This window comes from Ursus arctos, unplaced genomic scaffold (assembly GCF_023065955.2).
Source record: "Ursus arctos isolate Adak ecotype North America unplaced genomic scaffold, UrsArc2.0 scaffold_36, whole genome shotgun sequence".
NCBI classification, from domain to species: Eukaryota; Metazoa; Chordata; class Mammalia; order Carnivora; family Ursidae; genus Ursus; species Ursus arctos.
The window spans coordinates 25002007-25024842 of NW_026623050.1; the positions used below are offsets into that span (position 1 = coordinate 25002007).

At 42.9% G+C, this 22836-nt stretch overlaps 1 protein-coding gene across 2 annotated transcripts in view; it reads right to left on the reverse strand.

Moving 5' to 3' along the window:
• The window catches only part of RORA (RAR related orphan receptor A), a 700240-nt gene that overhangs the window by 175238 nt on the left and 502166 nt on the right, over positions 1 to 22836 (reverse strand). Inside the window, exons 1-2 of one of the 2 annotated variants that reach the window (XM_057306299.1) lie at positions 17858 to 17876; positions 5813 to 5842 (exon numbers count right to left, since the gene is read on the reverse strand). In XM_057306299.1, the coding sequence (XP_057162282.1) occupies positions 5813 to 5842; positions 17858 to 17861 (34 nt within the window). In that variant the 5' untranslated portion in view covers positions 17862 to 17876. Of the gene's footprint in view, positions 1 to 5812; positions 5843 to 17857; positions 17877 to 22836 lie in introns of those variants that run through there. The other variant, XM_026518610.4, reaches the window with a different exon arrangement.

A 22836-nucleotide genomic window follows, 5' to 3' on the forward strand; every position in this document is an offset into this window, starting at 1 on the left:
TCCTACCCCAGATTACTGCCATCACTGAACCAAAAGTAACGCAAAACTCCGTGACAGACGTCTACCCAGCCTTCTTTAAAGATCGACCCAACCATGTGTCAGAGTTTTACTAAATATATACTCTATCAAGTACACGCCAGCACCCGATAGGCTAGGCACTTGCGTTTTCTCCCTACTAGCGATCACGGATTTGAAAGAGCCCCTCGCCATCTCAACACACGCTTTTGAACCTATGTTATAAAATGGGAACACAAATACTTTTCCAAATTTGGTTCTTGGATCTGATGTCCTACTAACAGAGCAAACCTGAATCAGCGGGATGCTCTGATGGAAACGCTTACCTACAGATTCTGGGCTTTTTTTTTTTTTCCCTTTTTTATGGAACGAACTGTAGGTTTTCAGGCTATGCAAATCTCCTACCTTGGAAGAACTGAGTGGCAGGGCCACGTGCAGTCCATTTATATCTTAATATGGTGAGACAGAAATCCTGTTAAGCTCAGGCAGGGTTGGCTGTAGTCACACAGGCTGAGTCTAAACAAGGCAAACATTTCAGGCAGTATGACGGATTTTTACTTCCTTGGGCTGGTTGATTTTGAAGGGACTAAATAGCTGTGACTCTGGGTGAGAACGGGAGGTGTGCAGCAGGGAGAGCTTTCAGCACCCAGGGTTAAACCCTTCCCTTTCCTTTCCGGCTGCTGTATGCCCGGATCACAGGACCAGAATCCTGGATCGTCTCATTTTTTCTCCTGTACCACACTGCCAGCTTAGTCTGCTTTCCGTTGTGAGCCGGATCTTGTAGATATGGTACACTAGGCATTCGTGTTTTCAGGGACTCTATCACCCCACTCACCCCCCCCCCCCACCCTGGGCCCCACCTTCAACCCAGTCTGTAAGGTCCTTGAGGGCAAAGAACCTGTCGGCACAGAGTAGGTCCTCAGTAAACCATTGTCCGTTGGTTAGCCCTCTAAGAGACCAGCATCTATTCTTGGTCATGTATCGTCAGCAGCAAGCTTTACGTCTGGGACGGCTAGTAGCCTCTGGAAGCCTCAGGAATCCTCTGGCTTAGCCTTAGCATCCTCTGGCTAATTTGTGAGCACTGGGTTATCCCCTTTTTCTGTTTCTCAATGGGTAGATGGGATCTGGATGAAAGCCTACTAAGAGACGTTCAGTGTGGCTTCTTCTCGGGCCTGTCCTAATGATACACCCTGCCAGCAGCAATTGAAATTACACTTGCTGTGAGTCACACCATGAGTCACATGGGTTGTCACGGCAACCTATTAACTATATAACCAAAGCACCTTCCATTAGCTTTGCCAAGAATGGTTCCTGAGTTTTCCTGGACTGTGAAAATAGTGTGGGTGAGCCCCAAGTTTAGTGTCGTGTTAAGAGTCTACAATCAAAAGGAATGGCCTCAAGGACAAGAAAAGAAAACGAGAAAATAAGGTTATTCTAGTTCTTGGACCTCCTGAGTAAATGGCAACAATCGTGACAAATTGTTGGGTTGGTTTTGTGATATCGACAAATGCCTAAGGAGAGGAGGTTGAGGCCTCAAAACTAATTTTCTCTAAGTCAAATTCAAAACCAAGTCTCTAGGGGTGAAAAGTGAATACATTAACCTATTCCACTTTAAATGACTGCAATAAACACTTTTTCTTTTTACAGATACAAAGGATTATTTCTCAAGGAAAGACTGATTTGTACTAAAATATTTTTACTACTGAGAACTAAATTCTCTTTAGAAATAACAGTGCTTTAGTTTTATATGTTAGGTATTAGCCTACTGCAAACAAACATTTGGAAGTGTACTAAATTGCCTTTAGTGGCTATTCATGTTAAAATTAAAATATTTCAGAACACTCAGAAGCATATTTTACTTTGTTATTTATTGGGAAAACTGGCATTAAATTAAACTGACACATTTTCCTGGCTGCTCCCCGAGTCACCTGTAATTTTCACGTGCGTGTAAGTGCCTGTTCCTGAGTGTAGAAGAAAGCGAGAACAGACTGACACAGGAAGAAAGAAGAATAGAAACATGGATAAGAACAGGAGGAAGTGACGACGATCTGTTGCCTCTGAAAACTATCCAGGAGCCTACCTGGTACCTTTTGGGTCTGCACTGCGGTGCTTGGCTGATACATACCCTAAGGTTATGACTCCATCATGCTCAACTTTCCAGCAGCTGGAACGAGCTAAGAGGATCTGTTGCATTTGTTACTTTTTCACCTCCAACTCTGTCATATTCTAACATTTTAGTGTATGCAGAACTATCCAAGTAGAATGAGATTAAAAAGTGAGAGGCAAATGACCAGTTGTCCCTGGCAAAGAATAAAAACCAAAACAGCCGTTGATGCCATGAGAAAGATACTTATCCAACATGGTACGATTTCAGCAGGAAAGACACCGGAACGAACTTGTGAAACACCAAAGTGAAAGCAATCTTTAAGGTGTCCAACCAAACACAGGTGCTATATAATCACCACAAAGATTAAATTGAAATTCTACACCACAGTGTAAAATTTATCTGATAGGTCTCTATCCCACAAGTAAAAACTTCCTTTTCTGTTCACCTACCAATGCCAACAGCAACGCTTCCTATCACCAATCGAAGAGTATCACAAACGAAAGCATTCTCTGACCAGTTTGGTCACGATGACTTCGTACTAGAAGCCTCAAAGCTTTGCCTTCCTCCATCGGCAAAGTCCATACCCCAAACACCACCAGTGCCCTTCTCAGGAACGCAGGAGAATCCGAGTTCTCCAAAGACCCCGTTTGTGAATTCCCCTGAAGCTACTAATCAGATTTCCTCTCCTGGGAATTTCTGGCTTAGCTCATCCAAAGCATTTATATATATATATATATTAAGAAGCAATACCTGTGCTTTCGAGATAACAAGGTGGCTTAAAATATTATCAGGTGTCACATCTCTTCAGGTTCATTTTGTGGTTCTTGCACCTCTGACTGGTGCACCTGTGAGCCGACACTCTGGCCTTATAATATACTCTGCAAGTGTACATGTTAATTTGTAAGTTGAACCGTCTCTCTGTGAGGGCAGTTAGGAAACCCAGATTGAAATTGCTAATGCGGGGTGACTTCAGCTGTCGATGATTATGTAGTCAAGCCTTGACCAAGGCTTCCAGAACTCTGGCTAAAAACAGAAGTCTTGAGACAGTACAAAAATGAATTCACACACTTCGCCGATAGTGAAACGTTTTGAAGAGCAGATGTCAAGATGCTTGAAGAGGAGCTGGAATTTAACCTCTTAAGAAAACTTATAGGCAAGGTAGGACAGTTCGGTTTTCAAGAAAAACCCAACAGATGCTAAAGAAGCAGTCATTTGGGTGACTATTATGGGAGAAAGAACTGACTGATTTTCTTCCTCCTCACAAGCTGCAGGCCCTGTAGAGATGCTAAGATCAGAAATATGATGGGTTATCTGCTGAGCTGGGTGCCGAAAACAGTCTCCACATTTAAGTGGCATAGAAGACTTTCCCTAACACGCAACTTGGACAATTCAATTCCTCGTTGGCATGTGCAAAGTTTTGTGTCGACCTTCTGTTCGGTTGCCATTCCTCCCAACTTGTCGTTGGTCTGTTTTATCACGGGCCCTCTTCCCTAAATCATGAAAGCAAACATCAACCAAAAAAACCAAGGTGATTTCTGATCTCTTTGTGTCGATTTAATGTTTGAATTACATAAAGTGAGCTTTATTTTAAGTCTGTCTACATTTACTTGATGCTTAATGTGAAAGAATTTTCCTGCTGATTTCCATAGTTAGAAAGGCAATCAAAATCTACCCACTCTGGCTATATCTTCATTTTGTTTTAAAGCAGGTATATCTGATGGGGTTACTTAAGCCTTTGCTGCAAGGCCAACGTGGTTATATTGCCTCTTATTGGAACACCAGCTTTTCTTCACTAGCCACCACTCCCGTGCTGCCATCCAAATCCTTCTGTGAATTTAAATCTGACCACGAGTTATTGTTTCTGCAATAGGTCAATGAAATTATTCTCAGGGATGACAGTTCCTTGAAGGTCCTCATGGATGGATGGTCTATATATTTACCAACATCTCTGCTCTCTGTCTTACTAGTTGAGGGGCACTCTTTGTATCCAGTGGAGTTGAACTAGTGGTTTTATCCACTTATCCAAGAGCCAAGTCATAATGCAAATAGTCAGTGGCTTTCTGTGTATTGCCAGGTGGCCAGGAGTCCATACCCCAAACCACCATAAACAGTAGGCACAATCATCCGCTCCTGTTTGGGAGAGGCCCAGGACTGAGCTAGCAGAAAGACTGAATTACTTACCACCTCTAGAGTGGGTCCCTCCAGGCCAGGGACGAGCTCATGGGCAAGGCTGTGCAAGGAAGCGCTCTGTACCATGCCTGCCCTGCGGATATACAGAGGACTTCAGTCTCCTGCACTGTCAATCTCTCAGTCATCATGAGCTCAATTATGCACCGACAACAGCAAGAACAACAACAACAACGACGACAAAACAACCCCCAAAAAGCTAAGGGCCACAGACTACCGTGATGGAGGGACAGCCAACGGGAACTGTGCATTCAGAGATGGAGGTGCTGTCCTGATCATGTGTCCGTTACGGGCCTGACCTTTACTTCTTTCCTCAAACAAACATTCCAATGAAGCCCATGGGAGAGCCAGGTGGAGAGACTGCAGGACTGGGCCCTAAAAGTCAGGCAACCATCGAATTTGGTGGGGTGTTTTTTTTCTTTTTTTGTTTTTTTGCTTTTTTGTTTGCTACAAATACAGATAGACAGACAGACAAGCCCAAGAGCAGATTTCAAGAATCAACTGAGGCACAAGATAAACTACTTTGATGTTACACAGATTATTTTTCCCCAAATGTTTCACATGAAACCAAAAATTTTAAAAGCATAATTGGGAAAAATTTGGGGACACATCTTTGTCGGCCCTAAATTGTGCCATAAATATCTCCACTGCTTGCCTTAGAAGGATGCCCAAACACATCTCATTGGTAGCACATATCTGTGGTCTAAAATAGTTATCGAATTCTAATGACACTATTAATTCAAAGTCTAAACATGCTTGCTGGTCAAGTACGGTGAAAGTTGACTCCCTGCATCCATGACGGATTAGTTTCATCCTGAGGTTCAAAGCACAGTCAAACAATATTGCTCAGATTGCAAAATCACAACACTTTACATTGACGTGAGTTTGTAAACTTATGGTGTAGTTCGAATGAAGGCAACTGATGAAAGCAGTTGAACCTGAGAAGTGGGAATGAATACAGAGTGTAAATCCAGCGCACATTTCCACATCAAACTACCGATGCCATTTACCAGGGCCCTCGTGGGCCACACTCAGGGTCGAGCGACAGCACCTAGATTCCCAGTCAGCATCTCTACTCCACAGACACAAGTACAAAACGGCCTAAATCGTGAACTAGTGGTGAGGAAAAGGAGACCAAAGTTTAAAAGAAATCAAGGTGATGTTTCCTAGAAACATACCAGCTCTTCTAAGAAGGATCCAGAATAGGGGTGATCAGTAAGTAATTAATTGATCCTCCTGACTAGATTTTATGATTTTTCTGAAGACTAATGACTTGAATCACTAGAATTCATCAGACTACGTCTAGACTCTCTTTAACACACACTCAGTACAAACAGGTGGAGATGTACCACTTCCGACCACTACAGGTAGAGAAGTATGACCTCTGTTGACCATGGATCACAGCTGAAACATTAGTTTATACTTGAAGGGTCACAGCAGCCAGACATATGCGAATTCCAACTCTTCAGAAAACTTTGGATTAAAAAAAAATGCATTACTTACATGTATGTGTCTTCTTCGTTACTGAGATACCTAGAAGAGAAGAAAAAATGACAGAGGTAAGACAGCGTCCTGTGTGTACTTCTCGGAACGCACGTCAGTCACAGTATACTCAGGAGCGCATTTGCTCCGATGCAGACACGGACGCCAGGTTAGTCTCAGTTGTACCTGGCGGGGGCACTGGACCTACCCCAGAGCAACAGAACCAGGAGAGGCCGGGACGGCAAACACCGTCTACTGGCGTAAGAGGTTCTGACAGTAATTAAACAGGGTGAGAGAAGACACTCAGTTTTCGTTTTAAATAGGGGAGATGATCATGTTTATAGGCAGAGTGGGGAAGATTTAAGACACAAGAGAGCGATGCCAACCTGCTCAGACAAGAGTGAGCTGAGCAACAGAGCAATTCATTTGCTATGGCCATTGATTCTGGGTTTACTTTTTAATGAAAATGACTCTGCCTGCTCCCACAAAGCATAACTTCTTACGGTGAAGGAAAACATCCACAAAATAATACCACCTATCTGTCCCTACTCATGAAAGTCAGAAGGGGTACGGCTGCTACCTCACTGTGAACGGCACCAAGACGAACACACACTGTATGAAAACACGAGGATTCATGAGTCAGCACCCTTGCTGCCTCCGAGATGATTTACGGAGAGCAGGTGACAGATGGATGGGACTAAGCGAAATTCGGCACATGAGACCCCAGAAAGACAACACGAACGCACGCTCCAGTGCACACAGCACTATCTCTGTTTCCGAAGGACTCCATTTTGAACTCTTTATGCTCTGTTCTTCTTGGGGGATATTCTTGAGACTAAATAGGCTCAAAGTAATACAACTCTTGAAAACATCTAGCCTGTGACTAAGAACTGTGGTAAACCTTGAAATTTTTTTCTTTCAAGTTATTAAGAGAACTATTTAACCCTCGCCTGGAAAGTAAAAGTTGTTGAAAAATTTGGCACCCACATCAGACCCATTACTTAGCTATGGAACAAATCGTACAGGGAAGAAATCCGTTATGAAAATCCATGGTAGACAGAAAAGAAAAAAAAAAAAGTTAGTTCCAAAGTTGTGTGCCAAGACCAAAATCACACGCTTGCTCCCCCCCCACAACTTTCCAAAGGGCTTATTTAGGGAAGCTGAAATTACATAGCCCAACTCAAATTCTTTTTTTTCCCCTTTTTATTAAGGAAAACTAAACTATTGTTTTTCATCATGTTTGCGTTGGTTTCTCAAAGTGAAGTTAGAACCTTCTGCAAAGAGCCTTGAAGGCTCTCTCACACGGGAACTACAAGAATGTTCCAGAATTTTTTGAAATAAGCTTTCTCATGGGAAGGGAACTTCCCCCACCGGCAACTGTGGGTAAAGTTTAAAATCTGAATACAATTTGCAAACTCCAGCTCATGACACCAGCACCAATAAATTGATACATTAGTGCTCTTTCAGCATTATGAGGGCTATATGTGTACTTTCCTTAGGAAATAATGCTTTCTGTAAAATCACTTTGAAGAGAAAGTGCTTATGCTGTCACTCCTGATTATTCAGAACCTCCACACAATTGGATTTAACACAGCCCAAAACAGACCTATCTATATTCGCTGAGTGTGGAACTATTTTCTCCTGACATCCAAAGCCCTGATGAAAATACCACTGCTTTGACTTTCCTACTTAAATTTATTATACAGCGTGAGGCAGTGTTCTCATCAAATATTTTCATGATGATTACATTGATAATAGATTCTGAAAATCTTTCCAGGAAAGCTGCCTGATCTTTGAGATCACAGTAGCACAGAGTAAAAACCACTCAAATCTGTGTCCAGGAGCAAGCATGACCCCAGCATCAGCACCAACGGAGTCCCCCAGTTTCAGTTAGTGGCCACTTAGTGATCGGTATAAAGAACTGGGGGATATACACACATAGAAATGGCCAGATTGAGCAGATAAAGTGCAGGATGCCAGTTAAATTTGAAGTTTGGATACTACTCTGTTGTGTAGCTGAAATTCAAATTTCACTGGGCCTCCCGTATTTTATCTGGCAACCCCAACCTATACAAATAAAATGTAAACTACATCTATTACATACAGTGAAGAATATAAAATAAATTAATAGCACAACTTTATGGAGAAAGGCTTAAAAAACACACCCCCTCTCCTGAAAGCAATATTTTTATAAAAAAAGTGCATTACTTCTAATTATGGAGACAGGACTAAGCATATTTAATTATTGTTTTTACTTCATAGCCATTATGAAGACAAAATTCTATCACCCCCAAAAAGCAAACAAATGAAAACAATATGAACACACGAAAGACAAATTTAATGGAACGATCATAAAGTTTATTTGGAATTCCCTTCTTCCTCCTACCCTGAAAAACAACATTTGCAATCGAACTAAGGTCTTGAATTTGTGTCACTCCTTTCTCTATAGAAGCTCTAGTACTTTATACTAACGGACTCCGTAGTAGTGTTAAAAAAAAGCAAAAAACAAAAAACAAAACAACAACAACAAAAGGGGCACCTGGTGGCTGTGTCGGTTAAGCGTCCCATTCGTGATTTCAGCTCAGGTCAGGATCTCAGGGTCGCTTAAGATTCTCTTTCTCCCTCTCTCTCCGTCCCTTCCTACCTAGCCCCTGCTCTCTCTCTCTTTTTCTCTAAAATAAAAAAAGCAAGCAAGCAAGCAAAAAAATCCTCATTTCACAGATAGGTCAACTGAGTCTCAGGAAAGTTTAATTAGCACAATAAAACGCTTTTTGTGGAAAGTTAATATCCTTCTGGAAGTGCACCCATGACTCATATTAAAAAACCCTGGTACAGATAGTGCCTCTAAAAAGAGTAAATATTCAAAAAGAGATTTACTCTCAGGACCCTATCATTCAGCAGTCAGTAAATAATTTAAACCTACGGGACCCTGTCCCCAGTCTTACCCCACCCAGGGAGCCCCACCAGGGCTTGGGTGAATGAGGTCCTCAAACAGAGAGGCCTGTGTGCCCTGGTTTGCGACCAGCAGCCATTTTTTCACCCTTCTTTGGGGTTGGGGTGGGTTTTCCCTTTTCTCTTTCTTCTCACTCCCTCGGAGGTTGTAAGCTCCCTGTCTTTCTGTCCAGAAAGCGCCTCCTTCCTGACAGCACAGCACTCAGCACTGCCCATTTTTGCCCATAGCACATCCAAAGCCAATGTGACCAGCAGCGCCAGGGGCAGCAGGTCTGAATAACGAATTGTTGCAGAACTGGTTTTGTAAAGATAAATTGTCATGAGTATTTAGTAGGGGCGAATAGCTCTAATTCTACCCAGGAGTAGAAAAGAATAGACTTTTTAAAGGCAGCTCGAGATAGCTGGATTTGGAGTCAGGCTGACCTGGGCTTATATTCGTGGCCCATACACTTTCCTGCCTCTTGGCTGAGAGGCCTTGGGCAAGTGACTTAACTTCTTTGGGCCTGAATTTACAATTGTATTTAATCATGATAATACTCAAAAGTCTGCTGTGAAAACTAAAATGGAATCAGGATGTGTAAAGAGCTTTCCAAACTGGGGAGTGTGATATAAATGTTAAAAGGGTGGGCAACGCACCCAGTCGTATTTTAACGGTTGAATTAGAATATTCTACTGAAAGCTACGTCATAGCTGCTCCTGATGTCCCTGGGGTTCACAGTGACCTGGGACCTACGACTCTGGTTTTCAGACCAAGTGCTCTGCCTTGAAAATTCCTCGCTGTTGGAGGAGAGTATGAGACAGATAAGCAAGTTCCTAAAAGTGTGTGCTGTTCTAGACCCTGAACTGGAGTCTTCACTTTCTGAAATCCAGGGAAGACACTTGCTCATTGGCAAGTGTGCTAAGTGGGCTGCTGTTTAGCACGGGCAAAGGACTTTGATCACCCCCACCAAAGGGTGTCAAACTGAGTCCAGCTGTTGGGAAGGTTTTGATTCACTTCCAAGTGACTGGGAAGAACACCAAGATCCTTCCACTGAGATTTGCAAACAGGCCACGGAGCAGAGTAATGCTCTCTGCAGAGACTGTGTCGGCAGGGAGCTGTGGGAGAGTGACGGGGAGGCGCCAGGGCGCTCAGTGACTTGAGCCAACAGTGAACTCACTGGTTGATTTGGGCAAGTCACTTCTCTGGGCCTTAGTTTTCTCATCTGTAGAATGAGATGGTCGAACTGCATGATTTCTTAATTTCCCTTCTAGCTCATTGATCAAGGGCTCCTTGCCCTGCTTTCTAGCTATCAGACCAGACCTCCTCTCTTTAAGCAACAGGCTGCCAGATCTATTTCTCACTGTACAAACCTGATGTAGCTCACAATCAAAGGTAACCCCCTGAAACTTTTTTCTTTTTGCCTTTAAAATCCAAAGAAGAAAGAAGGCAGTACCCACAAAAGGTTTTATAAGTAGAAGCTACACTTCTTTTGGGTGATATTTTAAAATTATCTGGGCTAGAGAAAAATGGTACCTTTTGATAAAGTGGCAAGACTCCTTATATTTCACCCAGATCATATATATATATATATATATAGAGAGAGAGAGAGAGAGAGAGAGGAGAAAAGAGAAGAGAAACATTTCCAAGTGACGCTTTAAGAGTAATTTCTGATTTAACAATAGAACATCAGTTTTAAATTGTCAATTAATACCCTTAAAATTAAGAGGAAAAAGCTCCACAAATACTCTACTCAAAGTAGGGCTTCTAATACAGCAAGAGTGCCTGACTCTATTGAGCCGACCATGCTTCAAAGTAAAGCAAAGGAAATGTCATGAAAATACCACAAATGTATCACTGTCACGGTTATCCGTGGTTTCACAGAGCAGAGCACTTTAGGAGTGTAATCTGATATTTCCAATCAGTGCCAAATCTTGGACCGATTAACTTACTTGATGGACTTCTTATTGTCTCTTGGTTTCTAGGCAATTGTCTGGGTACCAAGTTTATTTTAACTTTTTTTTTTTTTTTTGGTAAGCAATGGCGTCTTTCCTCTTCCTCAGACATACCAGTACTAAACTAGCATTTCCAGAGGTCCTGGATTCTAGACAAGACCCTAACTACAGAGATGCCCCTTTGCCACTTTGCCATTATTCAGCCTGCGTGCCTTCTCTTATTCTCTTTCATAACGAGGTAACAGTTGTTGAGATCCAGATATTTTCCACATGGGTAAGCTCTGTGTGAGAATAAAAAACAAAAAGAAAAATAAACACAACAAAGAATATCTAAAATAAGATTCAGTGAGGTTTTCTTTTTTCTTCCTTTTGTCTTTAAATATGTCAGTGTTTCTTGGGGCACCTGGGTGGCTCAGTTGGTTAAGCATCTGCCTTCAGCTCAGGTCATAATCTCGGGCTCAGGTCATGATCTCGGGGTCCTGGGATGGAGCCCTGTGTCGGGCTCCCTGCTCAGCGGGGAGCCTGCTTCTCCCTCTCTCTCTCCTCCCTGCTCCTGCTTTCTTTCTCTCTCTCTCTCTCTCAACGAATAATTAAATCTTAAAAAAATATAAACATGTCAGTGTTTCCATATTTCAAGTGACTTTGTGTGGCAGGGAGGAGGAGATGTGCTAAATGATAATTAACAAAATCTTTAATTGGCCAATTCATGTGTCTACACTAGACCCACACATTAACTTTTAGTTTGATTTCTAGAAAAGGAGGCCTCCAAATCTGAAGGCTTTCACAGGGTTTATTCTCCCTCTTCACAAGGTGAACCAGTTCAATAAGATGTCCATTATTCAAGCCGCGAGGTCTTGGGCTAATGGCCTAACCTCAAAGTCTCCATTTTCTTACCCATGAAATGGGAGCAAAATTCTCAGTGCTGGGTTTATAATAAGGTTTCAGTAAGAGAATTCACCTGGGGCATGTAGCAGAGTGCCTCTTTCCTACTCAAGACATTTCTACTTGCAGACACTTTGCACTGGACAAAGAGAGAGATATCCCCTGGGTGGACACAGGCGTACCGTACCCATCAGGACAATGAGTCATTAAAAAGATGTAGAACCGGGTAAATGAGTGTTTGAGAGCTCAAGCAGAACTTTCAAAAGAAAATCTGGAACATTTAACCTCCTTCCTGCCATATTGTCAACGAGCAGAGTGCAATGGTTGCAATGGGCTGGGTGGGCTTTGCTCGCTCCTCTACTTCCTTTGTGACTTCCTCATTGTAAGGAGCTTGCAGTCTGAAGAGCAATTTATATGCAGTGAAGGAACACGAGCTAAGAAACAAACCCAGTGTTTAGGGTTTTGGTTTTTGTTTGTTTTTGAACGGCTAACAACTGTTTGATAAAGAAAAAACTTTCACTTGTGCTGGCCCTGTGCCCTCCCTCCCCCAGTCCCGAGCTGTCCCCCGTGCTCGCTCCATTCCACGAGCAGTCAAGGAGAGAATCTATGCAGGAGGCAAAGCAGGAACGCAGCCCGAGTGCGGCCTCCCCAAACAGAGTGATGTTACAAAACAATGTCCTTGTCTAGGACAAAAGAGCTATTAATGATAATCAGTACATATTACTGAAAGTGCTCCAAGTAATCTCTGGACTTTGTTTCAAAAATTCTTAATGGACACTAATGCTTAGAGTTCACTCAAAAGAGAAATAAATTATGTGCCAGGGTTGCAGGGACCAAGGACAACACTCGGAAGGCATCAAAGCATTAGCAATGTTACGACAATCTAACATTTTGTAATTGCATAAAAAGCCTTTAAAAATCATTTAGAAATACTAATTATGAAGATAAATAATACTTTAATGTGAGCTTTCTTTTGTGTTGATTTGAGCCTAGGTTGAGCTCCTTCAGTAATAATATTTCAGCTCTTTTACCAATCAAGGTGCTTTATGCAACATGAAAAAAAATCTCCATTTTAGTGTGAAAAATAGAATGGGCATTAATAACAGGACTTTTTTTCCCTCTGTTTTTTGAATTAAAACAATTGTGTGTGTGTGTGTGTGTGTGTGTGTGTGTGTGTGTGATTGCCTTCCATCTCTAGGTCATATTTCCTGACATTTGTGCCCAGAAATATCTTTTACTTTTGGGGCAGGCAGGCCAGAGCTATACCCTCCTTCAGGCCCTGCCTTTATCTTTGACAAAACAGTTCCAAGAACAAAACCTCATTCCCAGTCCCTCAGCAAAAGCACCATAAAGACACCACCAGTCTATCCTAGAAAGAAATTTTGAGATGAAACTTACTTGGGAAATATTCACCTTGTCCCTTAGAAGTTACTATCTAATGCATTATGAAAAGTCCATACCTAAGGAGGAGAATTTCTCCTCTTGCTGGTGCCAAATGCATGAGTAGCACTAAAGGACAGTAAGAATAATAAGAATCCTTGTTCTTTCAAATTGATTTCCTTTTATCGAGTCTCTATATTGAAAATGGAGCACCCATTAAATATTACTCAGTTGACTTAAATTTGCTCTTGGAGCTCTGAGCAGAGATGTGAACTGACGACCATCAAATACTTCCCGCTTAGTCTTCTGGAACTGAGTAGTTTTAAAAGTGAATAATTCCATTCAGGTAAAAGCCAACAGCTCTTACCAGGCTTTTCCAGGAAATGCTTTACTTTACGTACCTCTGAAGTCTGTTGAAATTGTTTATCTTTGCCACTAATATGGGCAGGTACTGACTTGAACTGTCTGTAGCTGACTTGCCTGGACGCTGTCAAACGCGTGGCTATAGTTGCAATCCCCAAACTCAGAGCTGCCAGAACTGGTTGGATGAGGATGGCCTGAAGATCAGAGTTGTGGCCCCAAAGCGAGTCAGGCACTATACACACTTCTCACATATTTTGCCCTTGTGTAGACAACCTAATCATACCTCATGGAGCATGGATCCTAGTCAGCGTATCAGGTCAAGGCAAGTGATGACTGAAGAAATCTCATCTAGTCTGCAGCCACCCTGACACCGAAGTGTGCTCCCGATGGCACAGGCACAGACAGACCAAGGGTATACGAGTTATGGTGAAATAGGACACAATTCCATGGGTTCACGCATGTCTTAAATCCCCCAGAAAGGAGAGGGAATCTGAAGTGGAAACAAAGGGAATTTGGTTCTAAGTTTTGAGGATATGAGCTCTACTGTCAGAACCAGGATGAACACTAAAAGCCACAGGGTCCAGGTGGTGGGGCGCTTGGGTGGCTCAGTCGGTTAAGCATCTGACTCTTGGTTTCGGCTCAGGTCGTGATCTCAGGATCAGGAGATTGAGCCCCCGAAGCCCCATTATCGGGCTCTCCACTCAGCAGGGAGTCTCTTTCCCTTTTCCCTCTCCCTCTGCCCCTCTCCCCAGCGTGCACTCTCTCTCTCTCTCCAAAATAAATAAATAAATCTTTAAAAAAAAAAGCAACAGGATCCAATGGGATATCAAATAAATATTGGTATTTATTCTTAGAGGAGAGGTGTCTTCAACTATTGCTGAATATATAGGATACTATTTAAAGGTCTGTAAAGGATTTCTAAAAATGCCAACATTAATCATCTTGAAAGAAAAAAGATGAAAAACCCCAATTAAATATGTATTTTGTAGCCTCTCCTCTGATGACAGAATTTTAAGCAGTTTGTCTCAATTGGCTGCTGCTGGGTGATAATTCAAGAAAAGAAAGTAGTCACCAAGGTATTTCCTTTGCATTCACAGAATTTATCGAGTATGATAATTACTAGATGAGATGAATAAACTATTTTCCCATATGAGATTTAGAGTCAGGAAGCTTTGATTCCAGTCTTAGCTCAGTCACTTGCCAGCTGTGTGAATTTGGCCAAGATACATAATCTCTCTGAATCTGAGTTTCCTCATCTCTTGAAGAAGGGGAAAAAAACTTCTCCTATTCCGCCTGGTAATCTGACCACTAGAAATGTAGGCTTTAAGAAGTGATTATGGAGGTACTCAGGGTTTTCATGGCAGCATTGTTGCCAACAGCAAAAGATTAGGGAGGAACCACCCCATGTCAATGGTTCAGAGGATGAGTTAAATAAACCATGGCATATATCTGTAATGAAATACTCTGCCGTCAGTAACTAATGAAACGCTAAATTGCATAGAAAGACGTTCTAGCTGTCTTCAGTGAAACAAAAAGACCTCAAACCCCCAAAGTATAACATGACTCCATTTCTGTGAAAGAAGAAAAAATAAAACAAAACTATATAGAAAAAAGACTAAAAAATATGCACCAAATCAATAAGAGTGGTTATCTCTGAGGGGAGGAATTATGGATGATTTTTCATTTCTTTCCTTTGTCTCTGCTTTCCGAGTTTTCTATGAGAAAACTGTGTAGATAAAAATTTCAAGACTAAGAAAGAAAAGTTAAAATACCCACCTCCCAGGGGTTACTGGGAGGATAAAATGAAATAATGAATGGAAATGTTGATTTGATTTTGTTTCTTTCTTTATTATCCCAAATATCATCTCTCTGTGACCATTAGGAGATCTGATTTCCTATGGCAACTACTAACTGCATTACACTTTCCAGGGAACTCTATCTGAGTCTGAAGCAGAAGTGTGATGGCATAGCTGGCATCGTTCAGGAGGGCCCCATGGTGATGGACAGTCTGATGGCACTTGACAAAATAGCAATCGAACCACTAATCTATGTGCTGAAAGAGGTCTGAAAAATAAGCCTTGTTTAGTCCAGTGTGTTTTACACAATGTTCCAGAATGCAGTGAGGAACCTAGACTCTGATGTTGGGTGACTCTTGACTCGTGGGAAAACGACGATCCTTTAGCTACCAAATAGAAGTTTGGTTTATGCCGATGACTACAGGATATCTGCACCACGGGTTTGTGGAGACCTCTGCAGAGCAGATGCAGCCCCAGAGACTGAGCAAGGCAAGAGTGAGCCCTTTTGTCATAATCCCCTGAGAAGTCTCTGGGACTTACAGCTATGAAATGTAAAGAGCAGGATTTTGGAGACAGGAAGACCCAGGCTGCACGCCTGACTTCATCACCATCACTAAGTGACCATCACTGGAATCATTTCTCTTTAGGCAATTTACTTCACCTGAACTGCAGTTTCAGTGTCTGTAGGATAGAGGTAAGAATGCTGCTGCCTTTATAAGAGAAAGGAGAGGGAGTTTGGGATACACAGACACAGAGAAGGTCATGTCAAGATGCAGGCAGAAATTGGAGTCATGTGGCAATAAGCCAAGGAATTCCAAGGATGGCCAGAAACTACTGGAAGTTAGGAGAGAGGCTTCCAGAAATTCTTCTCTAGAGTCTTCAGAGGGAACATGGCTCTGCTTAGTTTTGGACTTTCAGCATCCAGAACTATGAGAGAATACATTTCTGTTGTTTTAAGCCCCTCATTTGTGATAGCAGCCCTAAGAAATTGATTACAGAGGTCCAGGAAATTTTAAGAGTTTATGGTATCTTGACAATACTCTGGGATCTTTCAAAAATATGGTGTGGCAGTTTTCTTGCTGCCTGTCCAGACCCATTCTCCCATTCTTCCATGGCAGGCACCTTTTTGATGGGCACACGGCAGCCCAGTTAGGGACTACATTTCCCAGGGTCCACTGGGGCTGGGTATAGCCACAAGGCTAGGTTCTCACTAAGAAATGTGAGCAGAAGGGGTGTGTGGAAATTCCATGTCACTTAAGAAGAAATTGCTTGCCTCGGATATCCTGTGTCTCTCTTATCATGGACTGGAACTTGGATGAGGCCATGTCCTAGCTCCAACAGTGAGGACTGAACCTTGGAGACAGGACCCTGGAACTCGTAAGCCAGCCTGTTTCCCTGGCAGTTTCTACTGGGTCAAACACCACAGGAGAAAGAAGCAAACTTTACCTCATATGAGCCACTGTGTTCTTGAGTCTCTGTTATTACCCTAACAAATACATAGGGTTAAGAAACATCTCTAATTTATAGCTTAGAATCACCATATGTTAGCTCTGGAAGAGCAAGAAATTGTGTCTTTCCCCGGAAAAGGACAGAAAACTGGGCCTGAGAGGGACTAGGTGACTGGTTCCAAGTCAGCCAGCCAATGAGAGGCAGAGCAGAGAGCAGCGCTCAGCTCTGTCAACTCCGGAGGCCTGGTACCCTCAAGTGTTCCTGTTATCGTACAAGACATCTCAGTTGGAACCAAGGAGGTTTCACCAGCATAATTTACAAGTGTCCTTTAGGCCAGAGCGACTTTTTGAACTGTTAGTCAATTAGTGTCAGCCTCGTGCTCAAGTTCCTTCCATGGCTCATGAGGTTCTCCACAAGGCTCCCTGGTTCTCCACCTCATGTCCTCTTCTCTCTGCCTCATCTCTCTTGCTCTTCTACATGGGCCTTTTTGAATTTTCTCTAAAGCTCTAAGCTTGCTCTGGCTTTCTGCTGGGAATTCCCTCTGCTTGGTTCAATTTTCCTCTACATCTTCCGAAGCCTTCCTCACAGCCACTCTGATCTCTGAGGTGGAATGCTCCCCACAGGCTTATCTAGACTTGTGTTCCCACCTCGTTCTCCACTTTGCTTTACTCTTTATAGCAATGTTTCGCTCCCTCTGATATTCTATTAAATAGCTGTTGTATGCCTTTCCAACAATGTCAACTCTTAAAGGCAGGGACTTCATGTTCCTGGATTATCACTGTATTTTCGAATGCTGACAATGGTACCTGGCACATAGTAGGAGCTCAAGAAACTCTGTCAAATGAATGGATAAAGATGGCTCCCCAAAGCCACATGTCTAGTTTACCAATTGTGCCCTCAAACTAGCTCTGGAAATGTATGGACAACACATGAGAACAGAAATGATGAGGCAGGGGCTAAATGAGATGATCTGGGGGCAGAGAAGGAAAGGTTTGCATGGGTGAAGAGAAACCGGAAAGCTACATACAATGAGAGAGGGGGAGAGAACACATACCAACCCCAGGGCCCAAAGCTGAGGTCAGGCAATCAATAGAAAAGTTAAAATGGCGCTCTTAAACACTTCTGATAAAATCAATTTGGTCATTACCGCAGCTGAACACAGGGCACGAAGGCCTCATCTGTTAGAAAGATCTTTATGATCTTGTTAACGGATCCCCGACACAGAAGCTGTAAAGGTTATAACCCGACTTGTAAAGCTAATCTCATATTGGCTCTGGGATAACAAAGAACCGACAGAAAAATTCCCACTTACCCATATGTTATAGCAAGAAGAAGAGCTGGCGTGACTTCTCCTACGGCAATTCAGAATAGTTTAACTTTGCCATTTCTGAGTCTGAGAAAGCAGTTTTGGAAACAACGATTTTGGTATCCAGGGTTCTTAGATATAACAGCTTAGAGGTTAACTTGGGTTTAGCAGTTAACTTGGGTTTAGCAATCTCCCGTCTATTCAAAGTGATTTAAAAATAAAAGTCAGGATCTTTATTTTTTAAGATAGCTCTATTCTATATTTGTATACTGGAGATGAAATCCCAGGATTATTATTATTATTTAATATGTGAGTTTGGGTCATTCTTCTTCAAAAGAGTAATGCAGCATTATTTCTCCATCCTTCTACTCTGGACTGGGGGTCCAGATCATGTCTGTGGGAGTTAGTGCAGAAAGGGAAAACCAGTTTATGCTACATAGCATGTCCAGAAGACAAAACAAAATAACTATCTCACAACCGTTCTGAGCGACCTTGAAAAGAACACAGGGGAGAATGCGAGTTATCAGGCCTTTGACTGCAGACTGAAATCTGTAACATGTAGGGATGAAATGATACAATGTCCGAGGCCGGCTTTAAAATGCTTCAGCAAAGCAGAAACGGAGAGATGAAGCACGGGGGACAAAATCTTGATTAGTGTTCAATCTGGGTGCTTGGAATACAAGAGCTCACTGCATACTTGCCTCTCTTTGCGTCTATGTTTGAAATTTTCATAATGAAAGGCCCTTACTGGCTGGAAAACTTTAAAAAGAGGCCCAGTCCCCCTCACATAAAGCATGCGGATGTGAACAGGCAGCATTCATTGCCCACAAATGCTGAAGTAAGTGTTACTCCTTAGAGTAACTTAGATACCTTTAGAATACGTATTTTATTTACGTAGCCTTTTATTTTATTTTATTTATAAAAAGAAACATATACTTCCTTTTATCCCTCCTCCTTAAATTCTTGTTTCAAAGGGGTCTTAATGGTGGTTTTGTCAACTATGATACATTTTAGGAATATAACCTCATCGGTTGATGAGGAAGTACTAGAATTTGTTATGGCCACGTGAAGGGAGCATGCAGTAGAAAATAAATCAGAAGACCTGACTTCGAATTCCACCTTCCCCTCCCCTGGCTCTCTGCCATCTTTTTACCGTCCTTCGATGAGTCTACCCTCTTGACAATCTTCTGCATGATTCCCTTTGTTCTCAGCAGCCCATGTTTTGTGGGCTGGATGAAAGTCCCATCAGTGGCATATAATAGCAGCCATCCTTAAAAGCCGGCCACTTCCACTACATTGAAACCGAAGTAAATCAAAGTTCCTTGGTTAAATGAGTCCAAACAAGAACCCAAGAAATCCCGGCTACTTTCTTTGGCGGTTATTTGAGGACAGGTGGTTGTTTGTAACTTAGAGTTCAGTCCCTTGGCAGGTACTTTCAATTCATCATTCAGACTAGCAATCTGATCTTCATTCAAACAAGATGAAGCATTTCCCTATCAGGGTGTTGTCGTCACCGTTGTTGTTGTTGTTGTTGTTGTTGTTGTTGTTGTTGTTGTTGTTGTTTGAGTTGACATTTCCAAACTCCCATGGAGATTATCCAAGGTCAACTTGCAGTTTGCCATTGTAACGACATATTCATTGCCATACACTTGCTGCGTATTTTCAACCCATCTTTCTGATTTCCTCATCTCAGTAGTGCAGATACTGCTGAACCACTCCTCAGTGAGGAAATGGAGTGTCAGGAGGGTGGAGGGGCACGCTCAAGGTCAAGTGGCTCCTGTAGGACAGAGCTGGGGGCCAAAGCTCAGGCATGGGGCATTTCAGGGGTCATTGTAGTTATTTCTTCTCTGGCCAAATCCTGTAAGTGCTCCTCCCGTGCCCGCACCAAGAGCCAAAGGCATCCAGCAAAAAGCATCAGAGACAGGGGCGCCTGGGTGGCTCAGTCGTTAAGCGTCTGCCTTCGGCTCAGGGTGTGATCCCGGAGTTCTGGGATCGAGCCCCACATCGGGCTCCTCTGCTGGGAGCCTGCGTCTTCCTCTCCTACTCCCCCTGCTTGTGTTCCCTCTCTCACTGGCTGTCTGTCAAATAAATAAACAAAATCTTTAAAAAAAAAAAAGCATCAGAGGCAAAGATCTGCATCCTGGGTCAAAGAGTTCCCTGTGGTCTCCCCTCCTTTCCATCAACAATAACTTTTTTTTTTTTTTTTACTAACAGCCTCTTCTGGCTTTACATTCTGGTTGTCCTTTCTCATTTTGCACAGTTTGGATTTGGTAAACCAGTGTTTAGATGGTGTACAGCTGTATGAGTGCCCCTCGGGTCCACCTCCTGTATTTGTGGACAAGATACTACAGGAGCCTTGCCCAAGCCTCGAGGACAGTCCTAGCTGCCACAGTGAGAGACTGGCCTCCCAAGGATAGTATATTGTCCAAACGCATGCGGATCAACTCTGTCACACACAGCTATGTCTTCCTTTGACACACACAATATTAAAAACAGCACTCTCAATGCCTTTATGAATTTGGAAATCAACCCATATCCATTTGAGGTAGCTTTGGTTACCTCTAATTTCAAAGCTGTCACTAATTTAGTCCCAGAGTCGAAGGACAGCTTGAAACTCTTTGAACATCTCACTAATGAACAATGTATGAATAACCTCATTTTTCAGCTCAAAGTGGAATTTGTTTAAGTGTGAAAACTCAGACTTGCCATCGATATTGCCCTGGTTGCTGTATGATTGTTTGTTCTCTCCTTGCTCCATGTTGTCAAGCACTGTGTTAGGTGATGGGAACGGCCAACAGGAGAGCCGTGGTCCCGGTACTCATGGTGAGTATGAGAGCCTCAACTGGGGACCCAAAATCCGTCCGGGCAGCCATTTTGCATGAGCCCCTTCTGTGCTCCCAGCAGTCCTCTCGGGCAGCCATTTTGCATGAGCCCCTTCTGTGCTCCCAGCAGTCCTCTCTGCCCTCTCACATTTGCCCAAACATTGTTCATCACATCCATGAGCTTCGAGAGCAAAGAGGGTTTTGGGGGGCACTGAGAAAAATGCAGGCTTATGTTAGTTCAGCCCAACTCTAAGCATATTTTTTCCATCCTTGGTCACTTGAGGCCCTGTTGACTTTTTTCAGGTGCTTATGTCCATGAAGAAATCCACGTGACAGGGACCTCTTCCCCTCTTCCCGCTTATATATATTTCCCCTACAGACATCTTTTTTTTTGCCTATGGATATCTTGATATACATATTTTTTTGCATTTTAAAAGACCCTTATACAGGATTTACACATTCCAGATAGTTCCTACAACTACTGTATGATGACGAACAGATTCTGTTACTCTGTCTCTGCACCGATGAAATGTGTGCCTCAGTTTCCAAGGTAACAGAACAAATAAAACAAGCCATCTCCCTGATGCCAATACGGTAAAGGTCGGAGAGCTTTGAGCTCAGACATCAGGAGCCTTTCAGCCAACTCAACATGCTCCTGATTTTTAATGCTTTTTCCCCCCAAGTAGTCATACTTGGTGTCACTTTACTGAAGAGTGCTTTAAATATTGCTACAAAAGATACACAGATGAAACAAGTAAACTTTTGGGATTTTAGTTTCAGCAACTGAAGGCAGAAGTGACTAATCAGAGTGACTGTGATGGCGTCAGGACCATCAATGTCAGAGCGAATCGGCCTCAGCTGCCAGTACCAAGTACCAAGCTGCCAGTACCAAGTACCAAGCGGTACCAAGTACCGCTTCCGTGACCACCACCCCGCCTCGGATAAGCCGGCGAGCCGCAGCGCATTCTGACATCACTCCTAAGCTGACAGAAGTCTTATTATGATTATATATTATGTGGAAACTCGGAGCCTTACTGTAAGTCACCATTTTATATACTTTTAACGATGACAGTAAAATACTGCCACAAGTGGTACTGTCAACTTTTCTATGAGGGCTACCTTTTCCTCACGGTGACATTCAAAGTCAGAGTCTCCTTCATCTAAAGGAGCTGTCCTATCAGCCCGCTAATGGGGACAATTCATTTAACCTGCACTCGAAGTACAGCCAAGCAGTGGAGTAATACGTGTGGGATCCAGGGGGACTCAGTCCTCCCAGCTGGCCCCTCCTGCCATTTGATTCATTGACCAGAGTTCCACTTTCTTTCCACTCAGGCTGACTTACAGAGAAAAAAAGGACATTGCAGAAAAATTAAGTGAACTATTAGCCAAATCCCCTCCAGCTGCTGGCATGGATTATACAACAACTCCTAAGTCCAGAGGCCACGGAACAGGAGGCCCACGCATCTCTGATTTCCTATCTTTTTAACGCCCCTTCCCTTGGCCCAGCCCAGTGCCCACCACATAGGTCTTTGACCTTCTCCGTGGCATATGTTCCCCGTCTATTTTAATTATGTGGGGTGCTTCTGCTTACAGTGCGGCGTATCTTGGCTTCATAAAATCCTCACTTTACACAACCCTCGCTGGCTGCCTTTGACCCATTCACCACATCACATTTGCAGAGCCAAAATTCTAGGAACAGCACCTGCAATCATTAATGTATTAAACCGTTGTTCCAAAATGACTAAACGCATTATTTCCGCTGTGGAAGAAAATGCTGAGGTGAAGCGAGAGCAAAGGTAAAAGACCTGGTTTTCCTAAAATGAATATAGCCTTGGAGGCATTTATATTCTCCACAGACACAGTCTCGATTCTTCTGATCATTTTTCAAATCAACTTAATGAGCCTGAGATGGTCCTCTCATTAAACTGATATAATAAATAGTACCCGTGTTTAGGGTGGGCAATTGCAAGAGAAAACCCGTTTCCTGAGATTCTAAAGGGTTTTTACTGGAGCAAAAATGAGGGCCCGACTTTGGAAGGAGGCTTTCCGTCTTGCCATCACTCTTCGCTGCCTGGCACAGTCAACGCGGAGAGACTTTTCAGCTCTCCTGAACTAAAAACAACTCCAACTGGTACGGATGGTTTTTCGCAGGATTTTGAGTAA